The sequence below is a fragment of the Phyllobates terribilis genome, unplaced genomic scaffold, assembly GCF_046119375.1.
Source record: "Phyllobates terribilis strain yellow unplaced genomic scaffold, ASM4611937v1 Scaffold_9__5_contigs__length_417890890, whole genome shotgun sequence".
Taxonomy (NCBI): domain Eukaryota; kingdom Metazoa; phylum Chordata; class Amphibia; order Anura; family Dendrobatidae; genus Phyllobates; species Phyllobates terribilis.
Genome location: NW_027362769.1, coordinates 183,800,768 through 183,824,591, shown reverse-complemented (window position 1 = coordinate 183,824,591; position 23,824 = coordinate 183,800,768). Strand labels below are relative to the sequence as shown.

The window sequence follows — 23,824 nt, the reverse complement described above, 5'->3', positions numbered from 1 at the left end:
GGGTCCTCACTGGTGGAACGTGCAGTCCGTCCTCTTCCTTTCTCGCCCCTCCCCGCTGGGCGGGGCTTGCGGTAACGTCACGCCAGTCGGGTTTTCTCCGCTCTCTGGGCCGGTTGTGGTGTCGGGATATGGCCGCTGTCAGGTGAGTAATATCGCGGTAATGAGCTTCTGTCAGTAATCAGGTATGTCACGACACGAGGCAGTGTGTAGACCGTTATAATCACAGATGGAGGCGCGCCGACACTTCCTTGGTATCACGACATGACAATATCGCGGCGCCTCCCTCTATGATCACGTGATCATGGCAGAGTTATTATTATCCAGAAGTGGCTTCATAGGTCCAGGGGCTGCGGAGACCCCGTGTGATGTCAGCACAGCCGCAGTCATGTGAGGAGTCGCCCCGCGGGGTCAGGACCGGCGACATCTCCGCCAATCAGGCGATTCACAGAGGATAACTCCGCCCCCACCCGCCGACACCGGGGAAGAGCGAATATATATATATACAGCCGCGTGAGAGAGACCCCCCACCCCTCCAGCGTGAGAGAGAGTGTCCCGTCCCCCCCAGCGTGTGTGTGTCCCCCCCCCCCAGCGTGTGTGTGTCCCCCCCCAGCGTGTGTGTGTCCCCCCCCAGCGTGTGTGTGTCGTCCCCCCCAGCGTGTGTGTGTCCCCCCCCCAGCGTGTGTGTGTCCCCCCCCCAGCGTGTGTGTCCCCCCCCAGCGTGTGTGTGTCGTCCCCCCAGCGTGTGTGTGTCCCCCCCCAGCGTGTGTGTGTCCCCCCCCAGCGTGTGTGTGTCCCCCCCCAGCGTGTGTGTGTCCCCCCCCCAGCGTGTGTGTGTCCCCCCCCCCCAGCGTGTGTGTGTCCCCCCCCAGCGTGTGTGTGTCCCCCCCCCCAGCGTGTGTGTCCCCCCCCAGCGTGTGTGTCCCCCCCCCCAGCGTGTGTGTGTCCCCCCCCCCAGCGTGTGTGTGTCCCCCCCCCCAGCGTGTGTGTGTCCCCCCCCCCAGCGTGTGTGTGTCCCCCCCCAGCGTGTGTGTGTCCCCCCCCCAGCGTGTGTGTGTCCCCCCCCCCAGCGTGTGTGTGTCCCCCCCCCCAGCGTGTGTGTGTCCCCCCCCCCAGCGTGTGTGTGTCCCCCCCCCCCAGCGTGTGTGTGTCCCCCCCCCCAGCGTGTGTGTGTCCCCCCCCCCAGCGTGTGTGTGTCCCCCCCCCCCAGCGTGTGTGTGTCCCCCCCCCCAGCGTGTGTGTGTCCCCCCCCCAGCGTGTGTGTGTCCCCCCCCCCAGCGTGTGTGTGTGTCCCCCCCCCCAGCGTGTGTGTGTGTCCCCCCCCCCAGCGTGTGTGTGTGTCCCCCCCCCCAGCGTGTGTGTGTGTCCCCCCCCCCAGCGTGTGTGTGTGTCCCCCCCCCCAGCGTGTGTGTGTGTCCCCCCCCCCAGCGTGTGTGTGTGTCCCCCCCCCCAGCGTGTGTGTGTCCCCCCCCCCAGCGTGTGTGTGTGTCCCCCCCCCCAGCGTGTGTGTGTGTCCCCCCCCCCAGCGTGTGTGTGTCCCCCCCCCCAGCGTGTGTGTGTCCCCCCCCCCAGCGTGTGTGTGTCCCCCCCCCCAGCGTGTGTGTGTCCCCCCCCCAGCGTGTGTGTGTCCCCCCCCCCAGCGTGTGTGTGTCCCCCCCCCCAGCGTGTGTGTGTCCCCCCCCCCAGCGTGTGTGTGTCCCCCCCCCCAGCGTGTGTGTGTCCCCCCCCCAGCGTGTGTGTGTCCCCCCCCCCAGCGTGTGTGTGTCCCCCCCCAGCGTGTGTGTGTCCCCCCCCCCAGCGTGTGTGTGTCCCCCAGGTGTGTGTCCCCCCAGCGTGTGTGGTCCCCCCCCCAGCGTGTGTGTCCCCCCCCAGCGTGTGTGTCCCCCCCCCAGCGTGTGTGTCCCCCCCCCAGCGTGTGTGTGTCCCCCCCCAGCGTGTGTGTCCCCCCCCCAGCGTGTGTGTCCCCCCCCAGCGTGTGTGTGTCCCCCCCCAGCGTGTGTGTGTCCCCCCCAGCGTGTGTGTGTCCCCCCCCAGCGTGTGTGTGTCCCCCCCCAGCGTGTGTGTGTCCCCCCCCAGCGTGTGTGTGTCCCCCCCCCAGCGTGTGTGTGTCCCCCCCCCAGCGTGTGTGTGTCCCCCCCCCCAGCGTGTGTGTGTCCCCCCCCCAGCGTGTGTGTGTCCCCCCCCCCGGGGGTTGTGTCCCCCCCCAGCGTGTGTGTGTCCCCCCCCAGCGTGTGTGTGTCCCCCCCCCAGCGTGTGTGTGTCCCCCCCCCCAGCGTGTGTGTGTCCCCCCCCCCCAGCGTGTGTGTGTCCCCCCCCCAGCGTGTGTGTGTCCCCCCCCAGCGTGTGTGTGTCCCCCCCCCAGCGTGTGTGTGTCCCCCCCCCAGCGTGTGTGTGTCCCCCCCCCAGCGTGTGTGTGTCCCCCCCAGCGTGTGTGTGTCCCCCCCCAGCGTGTGTGTGTCCCCCCCCCAGCGTGTGTGTGTCGTCCCCCCAGCGTGTGTGTGTCGTCCCCCCCAGCGTGTGTGTCGTCCCCCCAGCGTGTGTGTGTCCCCCCCCCAGCGTGTGTGTGTCCCCCCCCCCCAGCGTGTGTGTGTCCCCCCCCCAGCGTGTGTGTGTCCCCCCCCCAGCGTGTGTGTGTCGTCCCCCCAGCGTGTGTGTGTCTCCCCCCCAGCGTGTGTGTCCCCCCCCCAGCGTGTGTGTGTCCCCCCCCAGCGTGTGTGTGTCCCCCCCCCCAGCGTTGTGTGTCCCCCCCCAGCGTGTGTGTGTCCCCCCCCCAGCGTGTGTGTGTCCCCCCCCAGCGTGTGTGTGTCCCCCCCCAGCGTGTGTGTCCCCCCCCCAGCGTGTGTGTCCCCCCCCAGCGTGTATGTCCCCCCCCCCCAGCGTGTGTGTCCCCCCCCCAGCGTGTGTGTCCCCCACCAGCGTGTGTGTCCCCCCCAGCGTGTGTGTGTCCCCCCCCCAGCGTGTGTGTCCCCCCCCCCAGCGTGTGTGTCCCCCCCCAGCGTGTGTGTCCCCCCCAGCGTGTGTGTCCCCCCCCAGCGTGTATGTCCCCCCCCCCCAGCGTGTGTGTCCCCCCCCCAGCGTGTGTGTCCCCCCCCAGCGTGTGTGTCCCCCCCAGCGTGTGTGTGTCCCCCCCAGCGTGTGTGTGTCCCCCCCCAGCGTGTGTGTGTCCCCCCCCCCAGCGTGTGTGTGTCCCCCCCCAGCGTGTGTGTGTCCCCCCCCCAGCGTGTGTGTGTCCCCCCCCAGCGTGTGTGTGTCCCCCCCCCCCAGCGTGTGTGTGTCCCCCCCCCCAGCGTGTGTGTGTCCCCCCCCCCCAGCGTGTGTGTGTCCCCCCCCCAGCGTGTGTGTGTCCCCCCCCCCAGCGTGTGTGTGTCCCCCCCCCCCAGCGTGTGTGTGTCCCCCCCCCCAGCGTGTGTGTGTCCCCCCCCCCAGCGTGTGTGTGTCCCCCCCCCCCAGCGTGTGTGTGTCCCCCCCCCCCAGCGTGTGTGTGTCCCCCCCCCCCAGCGTGTGTGTGTCCCCCCCCCCCAGCGTGTGTGTGTCCCCCCCCCCCAGCGTGTGTGTGTCCCCCCCCCCCCAGCGTGTGTGTGTGTCCCCCCCCCCAGCGTGTGTGTGTCCCCCCCCCCCAGCGTGTGTGTGTCCCCCCCCCCAGCGTGTGTGTGTCCCCCCCCCCCAGCGTGTGTGTGTGTCCCCCCCCCAGCGTGTGTGTGTCCCCCCCCCCCAGCGTGTGTGTGTCCCGTCCCCCCCCAGCGTGTGTGTGTCCCGTCCCCCCCAGCGTGTGTGTGTCCCGTCCCCCCCCAGCGTGTGTGTGTCCCGTCCCCCCCAGCGTGTGTGTGTCCCGTCCCCCCCAGCGTGTGTGTGTCCCGTCCCCCCCCAGCGTGTGTGTGTCCCGTCCCCCCCCAGCGTGTGTGTGTCCCGTCCCCCCCCAGCGTGTGTGTGTCCCGTCCCCCCCCAGCGTGTGTGTGTCCCGTCCCCCCCAGCGTGTGTGTGTCCCGTCCCCCCCCAGCGTGTGTGTGTCCCGTCCCCCCCCAGCGTGTGTGTGTCCCGTCCCCCCCCAGCGTGTGTGTGTCCCGTCCCCCCCCAGCGTGTGTGTGTCCCGTCCCCCCCCAGCGTGTGTGTGTCCCGTCCCCCCCCAGCGTGTGTGTGTCCCGTCCCCCCCCAGCGTGTGTGTGTCCCGTCCCCCCCCAGCGTGTGTGTGTCCCGTCCCCCCCCAGCGTGTGTGTGTCCCGTCCCCCCCCAGCGTGTGTGTGTCCCGTCCCCCCCCAGCGTGTGTGTGTCCCGTCCCCCCCCAGCGTGTGTGTGTCCCGTCCCCCCCCAGCGTGTGTGTGTCCCGTCCCCCCCCAGCGTGTGTGTGTCCCGTCCCCCCCCAGCGTGTGTGTGTCCCGTCCCCCCCCAGCGTGTGTGTGTCCCGTCCCCCCCCAGCGTGTGTGTGTCCCGTCCCCCCCCAGCGTGTGTGTGTCCCGTCCCCCCCCAGCGTGTGTGTGTCCCGTCCCCCCCCAGCGTGTGTGTGTCCCGTCCCCCCCCAGCGTGTGTGTGTCCCGTCCCCCCCCAGCGTGTGTGTGTCCCGTCCCCCCCCAGCGTGTGTGTGTCCCGTCCCCCCCCAGCGTGTGTGTGTCCCGTCCCCCCCCAGCGTGTGTGTGTCCCGTCCCCCCCCAGCGTGTGTGTGTCCCGTCCCCCCCCAGCGTGTGTGTGTCCCGTCCCCCCCCAGCGTGTGTGTGTCCCGTCCCCCCCCAGCGTGTGTGTGTCCCGTCCCCCCCCAGCGTGTGTGTGTCCCGTCCCCCCCAGCGTGTGTGTGTCCCGTCCCCCCCCAGCGTGTGTGTGTCCCGTCCCCCCCCAGCGTGTGTGTGTCCCGTCCCCCCCCAGCGTGTGTGTGTCCCGTCCCCCCCCAGCGTGTGTGTGTCCCGTCCCCCCCCAGCGTGTGTGTGTCCCGTCCCCCCCCAGCGTGTGTGTGTCCCGTCCCCCCCCCCAGCGTGTGTGTGTCCCGTCCCCCCCCCCAGCGTGTGTGTGTGTCCCCCCCCCCGAGCGTGTGTCTCCCCCCCCCAGCGTGTGTCTCCCCCCCCCAGCGTGTGTCTCCCCCCCCAGCGTGTGTGTGTGTCCCCCCCCCCCAGCGTGTGTGTGTCCCCCCCCCCCAGCGTGTGTGTGTCCCCCCCCCAGCGTGTGTGTGTGTCCCCCCCCCCAGCGTGTGTGTGTGTCCCCCCCCCAGCGTGTGTGTGTCCCCCCCCCCAGCGTGTGTGTGTGTCCCCCCCCCAGCGTGTGTGTGTGTCCCCCCCCCCAGCGTGTGTGTGTGTCCCCCCCCCAGCGTGTGTGTGTGTCCCCCCCCCCAGCGTGTGTGTGTCCCCCCCCCCAGCGTGTGTGTGTCCCCCCCCCCAGCGTGAGTGTGAGAGTGTCCCGTCCCCCCCAGCGTGAGTGTGTGTGTCCCCCCCCTCCAGCGTGAGTGTGTGTGTCCCCCCCTCCAGCGTGAGAGAGAGAGTGTGTCGTCGCCCCCCCAGCGTGAGTGTGTGTTCCCCCCCCCCAGCGTGAGTGTGTGTGTCCCCCCCAGCGTGAGTGTGTGTGTCCCCCCCCCCAGCGTGAGTGTGTGTGTGTCCCCCTCCAGCGTGAGAGAGAGAGTGTCCCGTCCCCCCCAGCGTGAGAGTGTGTCGTCGCCCCCCCCAGCGTGAGTGTGTGTCCCCCCCTCCAGCGTGAGAGAGAGTGTCCCGTCCCCCCCAGCGTGAGAGTGTGTCGTCGCCCCCCCCCAGCGTGAGTGTGTGTCCCCCCCTCCAGCGTGAGAGAGAGAGTGTCCCGTCCCCCCCAGCGTGAGAGTGTCGTCGCCCCCCCCAGCGTGAGAGTGTGTGTCCCCCTCCCAGCGTGAGTGTGTGTGTCCCCCTCCCAGCGTGAGTGTGTGTGTCCCCCTCCCAGCGTGAGTGTGTGTGTCCCCCTCCCAGCGTGAGTGTGTGTGTCCCCCTCCCAGCGTGAGTGTGTGTGTCCCCCTCCCAGCGTGAGTGTGTGTCCCCCCCCCCAGCGTGAGTGTGTGTGTCCCCCCTCCAGCGTGAGAGAGAGAGTGTCCCGTCCCCCCCAGCGTGAGAGTGTGTGTGTCCCCCCCCAGCGTGAGTGTGTGTTCCCCCCCCCCAGCGTGAGTGTGTGTGTCCCCCCCCCAGCGTGAGTGTGTGTGTCCCCCCCCCAGCGTGAGTGTGTGTGTCCCCCCCCAGCGTGAGTGTGTGTGTCCCCCCCCAGCGTGAGTGTGTGTCCCCCCCCCAGCGTGAGTGTGTGTGTCCCCCCCCAGCGTGAGTGTGTGTGTCCCCCCCCAGCGTGAGTGTGTGTGTCCCCCCCCAGCGTGAGTGTGTGTGTCCCCCCCCCCCAGCGTGAGTGTGTGTGTCCCCCCCCCCAGCGTGAGTGTGTGTGTCCCCCCCCCCAGCGTGAGTGTGTGTCCCCCCCCCAGCGTGAGTGTGTGTGTCCCCCCCCAGCGTGAGTGTGTGTGTCCCCCCCAGCGTGAGTGTGTGTGTCCCCCCCCCAGCGTGAGTGTGTGTGTCCCCCCCCAGCGTGAGTGTGTGTGTCCCCCCCCCAGCGTGAGTGTGTGTGTCCCCCCCCCAGCGTGAGTGTGTGTGTCCCCCCCCCCCAGCGTGAGTGTGTGTCCCCCCCCCCAGCGTGAGTGTGTCCCCCCCCCCCAGCGTGAGTGTGTCCGTCCCCCCCCAGCGTGAGTGTGTGTGTCCCCCCCCCCAGCGTGAGTGTGTGTGTGTCCCCCCCCCAGCGTGAGTGTGTGTGTGTCCCCTCCCCCAGCGTGAGTGTGTGTGTGTCCCCCCCCCCAGCGTGAGTGTGTGTGTGTCCCCCCCCCAGCGTGAGTGTGTGTGTGTCCCCCCCCAGCGTGAGTGTGTGTGTGTCCCCCCCCCCAGCGTGAGTGTGTGTGTGTGTCCCCCCCAGCGTGAGTGTGTGTGTGTGTGTGTCCCCCCCAGCGTGAGTGTGTGTGTGTGTGTGTCCCCCCCAGCGTGAGTGTGTGTGTGTCCCCCCCCAGCGTGAGTGTGTGTGTGTCCCCCCCCAGCGTGAGTGTGTGTGTGTCCCCCCCCAGCGTGAGTGTGTGTGTGTCCCCCCCCCAGCGTGAGTGTGTGTGTCCCCCCCCAGCGTGAGTGTGTGTGTGTCCCCCCCCAGCGTGAGTGTGTGTGTGTCCCCCCCCCAGCGTGAGTGTGTGTGTGTCCCCCCCCCAGCGTGAGTGTGTGTGTGTCCCCCCCCCAGCGTGAGTGTGTGTGTGTCCCCCCCCAGCGTGAGTGTGTGTGTGTCCCCCCCCCAGCGTGAGTGTGTGTGTGTCCCCCCCCCAGCGTGAGTGTGTGTGTGTCCCCCCCCCCAGCGTGAGTGTGTGTGTGTCCCCCCCCCCAGCGTGAGTGTGTGTGTGTCCCCCCCCCAGCGTGAGTGTGTGTGTGTCCCCCCCCCAGCGTGAGTGTGTGTGTGTCCCCCCCCCAGCGTGAGTGTGTGTGTCCCCCCCCCAGCGTGAGTGTGTGTGTCCCCCCCCCCAGCGTGAGTGTGTGTGTCCCCCCCCAGCGTGAGTGTGTGTGTCCCCCCCCAAGCGTGAGTGTGTGTGTCCCCCCCCAAGCGTGAGTGTGTGTGTCCCCCCCCAGCGTGAGTGTGTGTGTCCCCCCCCCCAGCGTGAGTGTGTGTCCCCCCCCCAGCGTGTGAGTGTGTCCCCCCCAGCGTGAGCGAGAGTGTGTCGTTCCCCCCCAGCGTGAGAGTGTGTCCCCCCCAGCGTGAGAGTGTGTCGTCGTCGTCCCCCCCCCAGCGTGAGAGAGTGTCGTCCGTCCCCCCCTCAGCGTGAGAGAGTGTGTCTTCCGTCCCCCCCCCCAGCGTGAGAGTGTGTGTCGTCGTCCCCCCCCCCAGCGTGAGAGAGTGTGTCGTCCGTCCGTCCCCCCCAGCGTGAGAGAGTGTGTCGTCCGTCCGTCCCCCCCCCCCCAGCGTGAGAGAGTGTGTGTGTGTGCCCCCCAGCGTGAGAGAGTGTGTGTGTGTGCCCCCCAGCGTGGGAGAGTGTGCATAAAGCTGCAGAGCGAGAAATCCTCATGATGTGAGGAGCCGGATCTCTGTGAATGATTCTTGTGCGGATCCTCATGTGATCCCGGACAGACGGGATGATGGGAGATCGGGGCTCCGGGGCCGGGTCATCACCTCCAGGACTGCTGGATCGCCAGATACTGTCAGATCGAGCTCACTGACAGCTTCTCAGTGAACTCCTTCTGCAGCCAGCAGTAGACTGGGTAACACTGAGCGGATAGAATATAATCGGGGCCACATTTCTATTGAGTCTGAACTTAGCTCTGATTATATGAACGTGTCCCCGAACCTCAGAGCAGCGCTCCAGCTGTGGCACGTCTCCCCGGTGTTTTTGCTTCTGCCAGTCTGGTCATGTGACCATCGTTTCGGCCATCTTGGCCATTCTCTCTGACTTTAGTCACAGAAGTCGTCGCCCCTGAGCCGATGCAGGTGATAATAAATTGTAGCCCCCGTTTTGTCCTCCTGGCTGCAGGGGGCAGTGTGAGACCATGCGGAGGACCCGGCGAGAATGATCACGGAGAGCGCAGACTGTGCCTGGGAGCCGCTGTCCCGCAGGGAGAAGGCGCCATGTGACCGCTTCAGGCATGCCGCGGTGGCCTATAACGGCTTTGTGTACGTCCATGGCGGCCGGCAGGACACCGTCCTGGGGGATTTCTGGCGCTACAGTATAGGTGAGCGACATTTATTACAATGCCGCCATTGTTGTGTGATGAGCCAAGGACGGGTGACCCCAGGAGCTGGCATCGTTATTGCACCGCCCCTTTCAGCCTCCGGCGGCGCTCCTGGGCTCGCTCCTTTGTCGCTCGCAGGTCTCCGTCTTCTGTTGGGTAAACACAATGTGACGACTGCTGCTTTCCTCTTACACATCATCACTCTCAGCCTCTCGTTTTCAGCTCTCGGACGATGGGAGCAGCTTCCGAGCTGTCGACAAGCCCCCGATAAACTGGAAGGACACTCCATGGTGGCCCACGAGGTGACTGCGCCGCTCCCCCTCTGATCACTGCCCCCTTTCCTTTATGTTGGGTCTTTTTTTTTTTTTTTTTTCTTTTCATTTTACCTTAAACTTCTTCAGGTCTTGACCTTAAAGGGATCATCCACTTTGGAATATTGGTAGCAGTTGTCCCATTAGGGCGCAGGGAAGCGATAAGTGAGAAGCTCCCATTCTGGACGCTCCGAGCGCCACCTTATATAATGCATCGTGGCCCTTCACCTCCTGCATGCTCTCATCACTGAGGGGCCCTTATTAGGTGACCTGCACCTCCCCTTTAATTGGATGACATGGAAGGAGCTGTGACAACCATAGACTGGCGCAGCCTTCTGAAGTCCTGGAGGTGTCGGAGGTGAGGGTGCGTCTCCCCCATATCGCGCTGCGTCACTTATGTGACTGCGCCAATGATCGCACTGCACGGAGCTTTGGGGGCACGCTCCTCTGTGGCTGGGACCCCTTTAACTTCAACGAATAGAAACTTTGTAGCTACATTGAGGGGAAACGTAGCGATAACTTCTTCTTCTCCTGTCTCCGCAGGGCCGCCTCTATGTATTCGGGGGGATGGTAGACTTTGGGGCAAATCGAGAAATGACCCCGCTCTGGATGTACGGCACAGGTGAGAAATGGCACGTGTGGGGTTAATAGGACCGTGACAGATGTGGCGCACTGGTTCTTAAAGGGACAGCACCTGTTTAATGGACTTTGTGCAGCCATAGAGGGAGCGCTGCAGGCATTGTATCCCTTCCCCCGGCAGGTCTGTAAGGGCCCATCGTACATTAAAGGGGCTCTCCGGGGAGATGATAAAAACTATTCACATGGGTATAACTTCACAAACTACACAGGCTCTCATCCATGGCTGTGTTATCAGATTATCTGCTATTCTGAAGTATTCACTGTATACAGAGGCAGCTCCTGGGGGCCCCGCTCCTCCTGGGACGCTGTGCCACACCTCAGGGGCCCCCTCCATACAGTCACAGATCATGTGGCCTGCGCCTTGCTTGTTGTGCCCCCCGACCAAGACTGATGTCCTGTGTGCCTCCGCGCTCAATGACAAGTCAGAGAGGGGAGGGGGGTCATCAATTGTCACATTAAGACCACGGCCCCACTATCAGTATTCGGTCAGTATTTTTTCTCAGGAGTTGGAGCCAAAACCAAGTAAGGAACAATCAGAGAAAAGGTAGAATAGAAACAAGTCACCAATTCTGCATTTCTCACCCACTCCTGGTTTTGGCTCCCACTCCTGAGAACAAATACTGACCGAATACTGACCAGATACTGATAGTGGGGCCGTGGCCTCAAGCTGTGAAAGGGAATGGAGGGAACACAGGAGTCAGGACAGCACACAAGCTGGGAAGGAACGATCAGGCAGCAGAGAACAAGCCATGACCATGCGTTATTCCTCTGCTCTCTGTCTGCAGCTGCACGTCTTGTCTGTGACATGTCCTGACTCTCTCTACACAGCACAGATTAGACTTGTTCAGTGCTGGCCGCCTGCAGCTTGTTTGTGACACATCAATGAGTGTGAGATGAAGCTGTGATCGCCACAGACAAGCTGAGAAGAAGCAGCAGGCATGGATCACATGGGGGGGGTCTGGCAGGCTTAGATCACGTGCAGGGGGGGGGGGTCTGGCGGGCATAGATCACGTGCGGGGGGGGTCTGGCGGGCATAGATCACGTGCAGGGGGGGTCTGGCGGGCATAGATCACGTGCAGGGGGGGTCTGGCGGGCATAGATCACGTGCAGGGGGGGTCTGGCAGGCATAGATCACGTGCGGGGGGGGGGGTCTAGCAGGCATAGATCACGTGCGGGGGGGTCTGGCAGGCATAGATCACGTGCGGGGGGGTCTGGCAGGCATAGATCACATGCGGGGGGGTCTGGCGGGCATAGATCACGTGCAGGGGGTGTCTGGTGGGCATAGATCACGTGCAGGGGGGGGTCTGGCAGGCATAGATCATGTGCGGGGGGGTCTGGCAGGCATAGATCACGTGCGGGGGGGTCTGGCGGGCATAGATCACGTGCAGGGGGGGGTCTGGCAGGCATAGATCATGTGCGGGAGGGGTCTAGCAGGCATAGATCACGTGCGGGGGGGGTCTGGCAGGCATAGATCACGTGCGGGGGGGGTCTGGCAGGCATAGATCACGTGCGGGAGGGGTCTAGCAGGCATAGATCACGTGCGGGGGGGTCTGGCAGGCATAGATCACGTGCGGGGGGGTCTGGCAGGCATAGATCACGTGCGGGGGGGGGGTCTGGCAGGCATAGATCACGTGCGGGGGGGGGTCTGGCAGGCATAGATCACGTGCGGGGGGGTCTGGCAGGCATAGATCACGTGCGGGGGGGTCTGGCAGGCATAGATCACATGTGGGGGGTCTAGCAGGCATAGATCACGTGCGGGGGGGTCTGGCAGGCATAGATCACGTGTGGGGGGTCTAGCAGGCATAGATCACGTGCGGGGGGGGGGGGTCTGGCAGGCATAGAACAGAGGAAGGAATGACATTGCAAACAGAAAAGCAGGACATAAAGCTTGGTCAGGGGGGCTGGCCTGCATAACAAAAAGCAAGCCACGCTCTTCTTTTTTCTGAGGTGGCATACGGGGGGCTAGAAGCAGCACACTGCCCCTGATCTAGTGTCTCGGGAGGAAGGGGGCGCTCTCCCGGTGAGTAGCTCAGATTGGTGCATGTGGCGACTTCTGAAAACGTTGTTCCTCTGGATGTGAGTTGTGTCAATGTGAATATATATTTTTTTATTCTCTGGATTATCCCTTTAATAATTCAATATGTGAATAATGCAAATAAAAAAAAAAAAATGTAATTGTGCGTTAATCTGTCCCGTTCTCTGTGAGCGCCCCCGTCTCCTCACCAATAATACAACGGTAACAAGATAATAAATGAGACGAGGGGACGCGTCCTGTATTACGTGACCCTGATTTCTCCCATCAGAGACGAGACGCTGGTGTGAAGTGACGGCCTGGGACGGACAGGTGAGTGCCGCCGCCATCGGTGCCGCCGCTCCTCGGGGGGGCCGAGCTCAGATACAACGTTACGGTTGTGTATTACAGGAGAACAGACCCACGAATAGGAAGGGGCACAGTGCGGTCGTGCACCAGGCGGCCATGTTCGTTTACGGAGGCTACTTCGATATTGAGGGGGCAGTGGAGGAATTCTGGGCGTTCGATTTTGGTAATCTCCACAGTCTGCGAGGGTCTGTAACAAGAAACTGCATCGGTGATGAACGTCTGCCCCGATGTAACCGTGATGGTCACTGTCTCTTCTTGGCAGATTCACAGAAGTGGTCACAGCTGAGCCCCCACACACGCGGTCTGGGCCCGGGACCCCGACATGGACACTCCTGTGTGACCCATAATGCTGCTATGTTCTTGTTTGGAGGACTAAAGAATATGTCCGAACAAAACGATTTCTGGAGATTTGATTTCCGGAGACATATCTGGTCAGTCATCAAAACTAGGTGAGACCAGTATTATAGTAGTTATATTCTTGTACATAGGAGCAGTATTATAGTAGTTATATTCTTGTACATAGGGAGCAGTATTATAGTAGTTATATTCTTGTATATAGGAGCAGTATTATAGTAGTTATATACTTGTACATAAGGAGCAGTATTATAGTAGTTATATTCTTGTACATAGGGAGCAGTATTATAGTAGTTATATTCTTGTACATAGGGGGCAGTATTATAGTAGTTATATTCTTGTACATAGGGAGCAGTATTATAGTAGTTATATTCTTGTATATAGGAGCAGTATTATAGTAGTTATATACTTGTACATAAGGAGCAGTATTATAGTAGATATTTTCTTGTACATAGGAGCAGTATTATAGTAGTTATATTTTTGTACATAGAGGCAGTATTATAGTAGTTATATTCTTGTACATAGGGGCAGTATTATAGTAGTTATATTCTTGTACATAGGAGCAGTATTATAGTAGTTATATTCTTGTACATAGGGACAGTATTATAGTAGTTATATTCTTGTACATAGGGACAGTATTATAGTAGTTATATTCTTGTACATAGGAGCAGTATTATAGTAGTTATATTTTTGGACATAGAGGCAGTATTATAGTAGTTATATTCTTATACATAGGGGCAGTATTATAGTAGTTATATTCTTGTACATAGGGACAGTATTATAGTAGTTATATTCTTGTACATAGGGACAGTATTATAGTAGTTATATTCTTGTACATAGGAGCAGTATTATAGTAGTTATATTCTTGTACATAGGGGCAGTATTATAGTAGTTATATTCTTGTACATAGGAGCAGTATTATAGTAGTTATAGTCTTGTACATAGGGGGCAGTATTATAGTAGTTATATTCTTGTACATAGGAGCAGTATTATAGTAGTTATATTCTTGTACATAGGGGGCAGTATTATAGTAGTTATATTCTTGTACATAGGAGCAGTATTATAGTAGTTATATTCTTGTACATAGGAGCAGTATTATAGTAGTTATATTCTTGTACATAGGAGCAGTATTATAGTAGTTATATTCTTGTACATAGGAGCAGTATTATAGTAGTTATATTCTTGTACATAGGGCCAGTATTATAGTAGTTATATTCTTGTACATAGGGGCAGTATTATAGTAGTTATATTCTTGTACATAGGAGCAGTATTATAGTAGTTATATTCTTGTACATAGGGAGCAGTATTATAGTAGTTATATTCTTGTACATAGGGGGCAGTATTATAGTAGTTATATTCTTGTACATAGGGGGCAGAATTATAGCAGTTATACTCTTGTACATAGGGAGCAGTATTATAGTAGTTATATTCTTGTACATAGGAGCAGTATTATAGTAGTTATATTCTTGCACATAGGAGCAGTATTATAGTAGTTATATTCCTGTACATAGGAGCAGTATTATAGTAGTTATATTCCTGTACATAGGAGCAGTATTATAGTAGTTATATTCTTGTACATAGGAGCAGTATTATAGTAGTTATATTCTTGTACATAGGGAGCAGTATTATAGTAGCTATATTCTTGTACATAGGGAGCAGCATTATAGTAGCTATATTCTTGTACATAGGAGCAGTATTATAGTAGTTATATTCTTGTACATAGGGGCAGTATTATAGTAGTTATATTCCTGTACATAGGAGCAGTATTATAGTAGTTATATTCCTGTACATAGGAGCAGTATTATAGTAGTTATATTCCTGTACATAGGAGCAGTATTATAGTAGTTATATTCTTGTACATAGGAGCAGTATTATAGTAGTTATATTCTTGTACATAGGAGCAGTATTATAGTAGTTATATTCTTGTACATAGGAGCAGTATTATAGTAGTTATATTCTTGTACATAGGGGCAGTATTATAGTAGTTATATTCTTGTACATAGGGGCAGTATTATAGTAGTTATATTCTTGTACATAGGAGCAGTATTATAGTAGTTATATTCTTGTACATAGGGACAGTATTATAGTAGTTATATTCTTGTACATAGGGACAGTATTATAGTAGTTATATTCTTGTACATAGGAGCAGTATTATAGTAGTTATATTTTTGTACATAGAGGCAGTATTATAGTAGTTATATTCTTATACATAGGGGCAGTATTATAGTAGTTATATTCTTGTACATAGGGACAGTATTATAGTAGTTATATTCTTGTACATAGGGACAGTATTATAGTAGTTATATTCTTGTACATAGGAGCAGTATTATAGTAGTTATATTCTTGTACATAGGGGCAGTATTATAGTAGTTATATTCTTGTACATAGGAGCAGTATTATAGTAGTTATAGTCTTGTACATAGGGGGCAGTATTATAGTAGTTATATTCTTGTACATAGGAGCAGTATTATAGTAGTTATATTCTTGTACATAGGGGGCAGTATTATAGTAGTTATATTCTTGTACATAGGAGCAGTATTATAGTAGTTATATTCTTGTACATAGGAGCAGTATTATAGTAGTTATATTCTTGTACATAGGAGCAGTATTATAGTAGTTATATTCTTGTACATAGGAGCAGTATTATAGTAGTTATATTCTTGTACATAGGGCCAGTATTATAGTAGTTATATTCTTGTACATAGGGGCAGTATTATAGTAGTTATATTCTTGTACATAGGAGCAGTATTATAGTAGTTATATTCTTGTACATAGGGAGCAGTATTATAGTAGTTATATTCTTGTACATAGGGGGCAGTATTATAGTAGTTATATTCTTGTACATAGGGGGCAGAATTATAGCAGTTATACTCTTGTACATAGGGAGCAGTATTATAGTAGTTATATTCTTGTACATAGGAGCAGTATTATAGTAGTTATATTCTTGCACATAGGAGCAGTATTATAGTAGTTATATTCCTGTACATAGGAGCAGTATTATAGTAGTTATATTCCTGTACATAGGAGCAGTATTATAGTAGTTATATTCTTGTACATAGGAGCAGTATTATAGTAGTTATATTCTTGTACATAGGGAGCAGTATTATAGTAGCTATATTCTTGTACATAGGGAGCAGCATTATAGTAGCTATATTCTTGTACATAGGAGCAGTATTATAGTAGTTATATTCTTGTACATAGGGGCAGTATTATAGTAGTTATATTCCTGTACATAGGAGCAGTATTATAGTAGTTATATTCCTGTACATAGGAGCAGTATTATAGTAGTTATATTCCTGTACATAGGAGCAGTATTATAGTAGTTATATTCTTGTACATAGGAGCAGTATTATAGTAGTTATATTCTTGTACATAGGAGCAGTATTATAGTAGTTATATTCTTGTACATAGGAGCAGTATTATAGTAGTTATATTCTTGTACATAGGGGCAGTATTATAGTAGTTATATTCTTGTACATAGGGGCAGTATTATAGTAGTTATATTCTTGTACATAGGAGCAGTATTATAGTAGTTATATTCTTGTACATAGGGACAGTATTATAGTAGTTATATTCTTGTACATAGGGACAGTATTATAGTAGTTATATTCTTGTACATAGGAGCAGTATTATAGTAGTTATATTTTTGTACATAGAGGCAGTATTATAGTAGTTATATTCTTATACATAGGGGCAGTATTATAGTAGTTATATTCTTGTACATAGGGACAGTATTATAGTAGTTATATTCTTGTACATAGGGACAGTATTATAGTAGTTATATTCTTGTACATAGGAGCAGTATTATAGTAGTTATATTCTTGTACATAGGGGCAGTATTATAGTAGTTATATTCTTGTACATAGGAGCAGTATTATAGTAGTTATAGTCTTGTACATAGGGGGCAGTATTATAGTAGTTATATTCTTGTACATAGGAGCAGTATTATAGTAGTTATATTCTTGTACATAGGAGCAGTATTATAGTAGTTATATTCTTGTACATAGGGGGCAGTATTATAGTAGTTATATTCTTGTACATAGGAGCAGTATTATAGTAGTTATATTCTTGTACATAGGAGCAGTATTATAGTAGTTATATTCTTGTACATAGGAGCAGTATTATAGTAGTTATATTCTTGTACATAGGAGCAGTATTATAGTAGTTATATTCTTGTACATAGGGCCAGTATTATAGTAGTTATATTCTTGTACATAGGGGCAGTATTATAGTAGTTATATTCTTGTACATAGGAGCAGTATTATAGTAGTTATATTCTTGTACATAGGGAGCAGTATTATAGTAGTTATATTCTTGTACATAGGGGGCAGTATTATAGTAGTTATATTCTTGTACATAGGGGGCAGAATTATAGCAGTTATACTCTTGTACATAGGGAGCAGTATTATAGTAGTTATATTCTTGTACATAGGAGCAGTATTATAGTAGTTATATTCTTGCACATAGGAGCAGTATTATAGTAGTTATATTCCTGTACATAGGAGCAGTATTATAGTAGTTATATTCCTGTACATAGGAGCAGTATTATAGTAGTTATATTCTTGTACATAGGAGCAGTATTATAGTAGTTATATTCTTGTACATAGGGAGCAGTATTATAGTAGCTATATTCTTGTACATAGGGAGCAGCATTATAGTAGCTATATTCTTGTACATAGGAGCAGTATTATAGTAGTTATATTCTTGTACATAGGGGCAGTATTATAGTAGTTATATTCCTGTACATAGGAGCAGTATTATAGTAGTTATATTCCTGTACATAGGAGCAGTATTATAGTAGTTATATTCCTGTACATAGGAGCAGTATTATAGTAGTTATATTCTTGTACATAGGAGCAGTATTATAGTAGTTATATTCTTGTACATAGGAGCAGTATTATAGTAGTTATATTCTTGTACATAGGAGCAGTATTATAGTAGTTATATTCTTGTACATAGGGAGCAGCATTATAGTAGCTATATTCTTGTACATAGGAGCAGTATTATAGTAGTTATATTCTTGTACATAGGGGCAGTATTATAGTAGTTATATTCCTGTACATAGGAGCAGTATTATAGTAGTTATATTCCTGTACATAGAAGCAGTATTATAGTAGTTATATTCCTGTACATAGGAGCAGTATTATAGTAGTTATATTCTTGTACATAGGAGCAGTATTATAGTAGTTATATTCTTGTACATAGGAGCAGTATTATAGTAGTTATATTCTTGTCCATAGGAGCAGTATTATAGTAGTTATATTCTTGTCCATAGGAGCAGTATTATAGTAGTTATATTCTTGTACATAGGGGCAGTATTATAGTAGTTATATTCTTGTACATAGGAGCAGTATTATAGTAGTTATATTCCTGTACATAGGAGCAGTATTATAGTAGTTATATTCCTGTACATAGGGGCAGTATTATAGTAGTTATATTCTTGTACATAGGGGCAGTATTATAGTAGTTATATTCTTGTACATAGGAGCAGTATTATAGGAGTTATATTCCTGTACATAGGAGCAGTCTTATAGGAGTTATATTCCTGTACATAGGAGCAGTCTTATAGTAGTTATATTCCTGTACATAGGAACAGTATTATAGTAGTTATATTCTTGTACATAGGAGCAGTATTATAGTAGTTATATTCTTATACATAGGGGGCAGTATTGTAGTAGTTATATTCTTGTACATAGGGGGCAGTATTATAGTAGTTATATTCTTGTACATAGGAGCAGTATTATAGTAGTTATATTCTTGTACATAGGAGCAGTATTATAGTAGTTATATTCTTGTACATAGGGGCAGTATTATAGTAGCTATATTCTTGTATATAGGAGCAGTATTATAGTAGTTATATTCTTGTACATGGGAGCAGTATTATAGTGGTTATATTCTTGTACATGGGAGCAGTATTGTAGTAGTTATATTCTTGTACATAGGGGGCAGTATTATAGTAGTTATATTCTTGTATATAGGGGCAGTATTATAGTATATAGTATATATAGTATAGTGGTGACTGGTCTGCAAACCATGTCCTATGAGGAACGGTTGCAGGATTTGGGAATGTTTAGCTTGCAAAAAAGAAGACTGAGAGGAGACTTAATAGCTGTCTACAAATATGTCAAGGGCTGTCACATTGTAGAAGGATCATCTTTATTCTCATTTGCACAAGGAAAGACTAGAAGCAATGGGATGAAACTAAATGGGAGGAGACACAGATTAGATATTAGAAAAAACTTTTTGACAGTTAGGGTGATTAATGAGTGGAACAGGCTGCCACGAGAGGTGGTGAGTTCCCCTTCAATGGACGTCTTCAAACAGAGGCTGGACAGACATCTGTCTGAGATGATCTAGTGAATCCTGCTTTGAGCAGGGGGTTGGACCAGATGACCCAGGAGGTCCCTTCCAACTCTACCATTCTATGATTCTATGAGTAGTTATATTCTTCTTTATAGGGGCAGTATTATAGTAGTTATATTCTTGTACATAGGGGGCAGTATTATAGTAGTTATATTCTTGTACATAGGGGGCAGTATTATAGTAGTTATATTCTTGTACATAGTAGCAGTATTATAGTAGTTATATTCTTGTACATAGGAGCAGTATTATAGTAGTTATATTCCTGTACATAGGAGCAGTATTATAGTAGTTATATTCTTGTATATAGGAGCAGTATTATAGTAGTTATATTCTTGTACATAGGAGCAGTATTATAGTAGTTATATTCTTGTACATAGGAGCAGTATTATAGTAGTTATATTCTTGTACATAGGAGCAGTATTATAGTAGTTATATTCTTGTACATAGGGGCAGTATTATAGGAGTTATATTCTTGTACATAGGGGCAGTATTATAGGAGTTATATTCTTGTACATAGGGGCAGTATTATAGGAGTTATATTCCTGTACATAGGAGCAGTATTATAGGAGTTATATTCCTGTACATAGGAGCAGTATTATAGGAGTTATATTCCTGTACATAGGAGCAGTATTATAGGAGTTATATTCTTGTACATAGGAGCAGTATTATAGTAGTTATATTCTTGTACATAGGAGCAGTATTATAGTAGTTATATTCTTGTACATAGGAGCAGTATTATAGTAGTTATATTCTTATACATAGGAGCAGTATTATAGTAGTTATATTCTTATACATAGGGGGCAGTATTGTAGTAGTTATATTCTTGTACATAGGGGGCAGTATTATAGTAGTTATATTCTTGTACATAGGAGCAGTATTATAGTAGTTATATTCTTGTACATAGGGGCAGTATTATAGTAGCTATATTCTTGTACATAGGAGCAGTATTATAGTGGTTATATTCTTATACATAGGGGGCAGTATTGTAGTAGTTATATTCTTGTACATGGGAGCAGTATTATAGTAGTTATATTCTTGTACATGGGAGCAGTATTATAGTAGTTATATTCTTGTACATAGGGGCAGTATTATAGGAGTTATATTCCTGTACATAGGGGCAGTATTATAGTAGCTATATTCTTATACATAGGAGCAGTATTATAGTAGTTATATTCTTATACATAGGAGCAGTATTATAGTAGTTATATTCTTATACATAGGGGGCAGTATTGTAGTAGTTATATTCTTGTACATAGGGGGCAGTATTATAGTAGTTATATTCTTGTACATAGGAGCAGTATTATAGTAGTTATATTCTTGTACATAGGAGCAGTATTATAGTAGTTATATTCTTGTACATAGGGGCAGTATTATAGTAGCTACAGTCATATGAAAAAGTTTGGGCACCCCTATTAATCTTAAGCTTATTGTTTTATAAAAATTGGTGTTTTTGCAACAGCTATTTCAGTTTGATCTATGTAATAACTGTTGGACACAGTAATGTTTCTGCCTTGAAATGAGGTTTATTGTACTAACAGAAAATGTGCAATCTACATTCAAACAAAATTTGACAGGTGCATAAGTATGGGCACCTCACCAGAAAAGTGACATTAATATTTAGTAGATCCTCCTTTTGCCTCTAGTCGCTTCCTGTAGCTTTTAATGAGTTCCTGGATCCTGGATGAAGGTATTTTTGACCATTCCTCTTTACAAAACAATTCCAGTTCAGTAAAGTTTGATGGTCGCCGAGCATGGACAGCCCTCTTCAAATGATCCCACAGATGTTCAATGATATTCAGGTCTGGGGACTGGGATGGCCATTCCAGAACATTGTAATTGTTCCTCTGCATGAATGCCTGAGTAGATTTGGAGCGGTGTTTTGGATCATTGTCTTGCTGAAAGATCCATCCCCTGCGTAACTTCAACTTTATCACTGATTCTTGAACATTATTGTCAAGAATCTGCTGATACTGAGTGGAATCCATGCGTCCCTCAACTTTAACAAGATTCCCAGTGCCGGCATTGGCCACACAGCCCCAAAGCATGATTGAACCTCCACCAAATTTTACTGTGGGTAGCAAGTGTTTTTCTTGGAATGCTGTGTTTTTTTGCCACCATGCATAACGCCTTTTTGTATGACCAAACAACTCAATCTTGGTTTCATCAGTCCACAGGACCTTCTTCCAAAGAGAAATTGGCTTCTCCAAATGTGCTTTTGCATACCTCAGCCAACCCTGTTTGTGGCGTGCTTGCAGAAACGGCTTCTTTCACATCACTCTCCCATACAGCTTCTCCTTGTGCAAAGTGCGTTGTATAGTTGACCGATGCACAGTGACACCATCTGCAGCAAGTTGATGCTGCAGCTGTCTGGAGGTGGTCTGAGGATTGTCCTTGACTGATCTCACCATTCTTCTTCTCTGCCTTTCTGATGTTTTTCTTGGCCTGCCACTTCTGGCCTTAACAAGAACTGTCCATGTGTTCTTCCATTTCCTTACTATGTTCCTCACAGTGGAAACTGACAGGTTAAATCTCTGAGACAGCTTTTTGTATCCTTCCCCTGAACAACTATGTTGAATAATCTTTGTTTTCAGATCATTTGACAGTTGTTTTGAGGAGCCCATGATGCCACTCTTCAGAGGAGATTCAAACAGGAGAACAACTTGCAAGTGGCCACTTTAAGTAGCTTTTCTCATGATTGCATACACCTGGCTATGAAGTTCAAAGCTCAATGAGGTTACAAAACCAAAAAAAAGTGCTTTAGTAAGTCAGTAAAAAGTAGGTAGGAGTATTTAAAACAGGAAAATGATAAGGGTGCCCATACTTATGCACCTGTCAAATTTTGTTTGAATGCAGATTGCACATTTTCTATTAGTACAATAAACCTCATTTCAAGGCAGAAACATTACTGTGTCCAACAGTTATTACATATATCAAACTGAAATAGCTGTTGCAAAAGCACAAATTTTTATAAAACATTAAGCTTAAGATTAATAGGGGTGCCCAAACTTTTTCATATGACTGTATATTCTTGTACATAGGGGCAGTATTATAGTAGCTATATTCTTGTACATAGGGGGCAGTATTATAGTAGTTATATTCTTGTACATAGGGAGCAGTATTATAGTAGTTATATTCTTGTACATAGGGGGCAGTATTATAGTAGTTATATTCTTGTACATAGGGGGCAGTATTATAGTAGTTATATTCTTGTACATAGTGGCAGTATTATAGTAGTTATATTCTTGTACATAGGGGGCAGTATTATAGCAGTTATATTCTTGTATGTAGGGGGCAGTATTATAGCAGTAGTTTAATTTCTTCCGTCTTTGTTTCCTCTCTTTTCTTGCTTGGTGAAGCTCTGGGCCCCCGAAGTCAGTCGGCCATGCGTGCGTGCTCCATCGCGGCTGTCTCTGGATCGTCGGGGGCGGTTTACCGTTTCGCACTCCTGCACATAATTTGTGGAAATATGACTTTGCTTCTCGCTCTTGGAAGAAAATCTCCCGGGTGAAGCAGAGAGTGGATTGTGCGCGGATGTATCACTCCGTGGCTGCGGTGGACGGCGGTGCCACTTCTGGCCGCAGGGACCCCTCGGTATGCGATGAATATGTGGAGGCGCCCGGCGGTGACTCCTCTGCTCAGAAGATTTATTCTTTTCTTACTTTGGGCTCCAATAAAGTGACCGCAATCTCCAACTCCAACCTGATAGAGATGAAGACCTTTAAGGGGCGTCCGGCGTCCCCCGTACTCTGTTCCTGCTCCTTCTCCTCCGGGGCCGATGAGCAGCGTCTGATGAGCGGATACGAGAACGAGTCGTTTATGCTTCTGGAGGAGGAATACCCGCCGCCTGCACTTTCCTGCGGGGGTCCGGCTGAGGATGTTTTCCTGATGATTGGGGGGCGGCCGCTCTCCAGACATTGCGAGATCTCCGTCGGGCGGATTATGGTGGAGTAGCGGCAAGTTACTGAGTAATCTGCGGGATTATCTGTTACATTGGGGGCTGCCGCCGTGTCAGAGCAGTGACCAGTGGCGCCACCTGTAGTGTAAATGGACTATGACATCGGGCAGGAAACAATCCTCAAATATTGGCTGCAGTCTCAGGTGCTATGGAGCTTTTAAAGGGACAGTGCACAGTTTGTGCTCTGTTATCAGCCATTTCAGGATGGCAGAGTGTAATGTTTTAGTGTGTTGAGTGAGGGAAATTGCAGGCTGCACTCGTTTTTAAGCCCGACGCTACCGTCCCTTTATATCTCAATGTGGCGGCTGCGGCCACAGCGGCGTCATGCTCTATATTGGGCCGTGTGTCCAGGACGCTGCGGCGGGAGCTGCTCCCGATCCTCGGGGGGTCGTCTGCAGGGACTGAATGCTTACTACCCAGGGTATTCATTACGTGTGATGACCTATGACCTGTGCTATAATAAGATTGATATGGGCAGAACCAGCAAGAACCGACTGTTAAAGGGGTTATCTGTCCCTTGTGTTGCCATCATACAGAGGGGTGTTGTGTAACTTTTGTGGTCCTTTAACGAATAAGTGCTCTTAAAGCGACGGCTCAAGGATCTGATCCTACGGCCAAGCTGTATATTACAATTAACACCAGCAACACAGTCATGCAGTCCTGGGAGAAGGGCGAGAAGCCCCCAATACGCAGCCTGTGGATCCCGCCCCCCCATTGAGGGCTAGAATAGTCCACGGACTGTAAATGATGGTGGATCGTTGTCTTCCATACTTATGTGCCAAATCTAATGGTGCAGTGTTGGCCGGGCACCAGCACCGACTGTGGGCTCTATTGAGATGATTGCTTCTTAAAGGGGAAGTACACAGAAGTGTACAGGAATCTTTGTGTTTTGTGCCATAAACTTGTTTGTAACAAACAAATCTGCAGATTTTTATTGTAAAGAGCGAGTAAAACAAAGTTTATAAAAAGTTTTGATTTTTCTGTAACTTTCCTGCTGTACGTCTGGAGTTAGACGGATCCTCCCGTATTCCTGAGTCACTTGATCAAAAAAGTAAGAGAACAAGTCATATTGTGTTGTAAATCTTATTGCTTCAGCTGGGGGTGGTGCCTGCAGTGTAAAGAATGGAGGTTTTGCTACTTGTTGTGAGATGAGTGT

The 23,824-nt window shown here is 50.9% G+C and overlaps 1 protein-coding gene across 2 annotated transcripts; it reads left to right on the top strand.

The window, feature by feature from the left end:
- Positions 1-23,636, top strand: LOC141161935 (leucine-zipper-like transcriptional regulator 1). Of its 2 annotated transcripts, none has more exons than XM_073647497.1 (8): positions 1-142; positions 8,468-8,666; positions 8,889-8,968; positions 9,521-9,599; positions 11,920-11,960; positions 12,039-12,159; positions 12,259-12,445; positions 22,070-23,636. In XM_073647497.1, exons 2-8 carry the CDS (start codon positions 8,504-8,506, stop codon positions 22,662-22,664), a joined length of 1,266 nt encoding a protein of 421 aa, XP_073503598.1. In that variant the 5' UTR covers positions 1-142; positions 8,468-8,503; the 3' UTR covers positions 22,665-23,636. The 2 variants fall into 2 exon arrangements, with proteins under 2 accessions (XP_073503598.1, XP_073503599.1); XM_073647498.1 differs by having other exon boundaries at positions 35-142; positions 8,442-8,666.
- Positions 23,637-23,824: the final 188 nt, after the last annotated feature.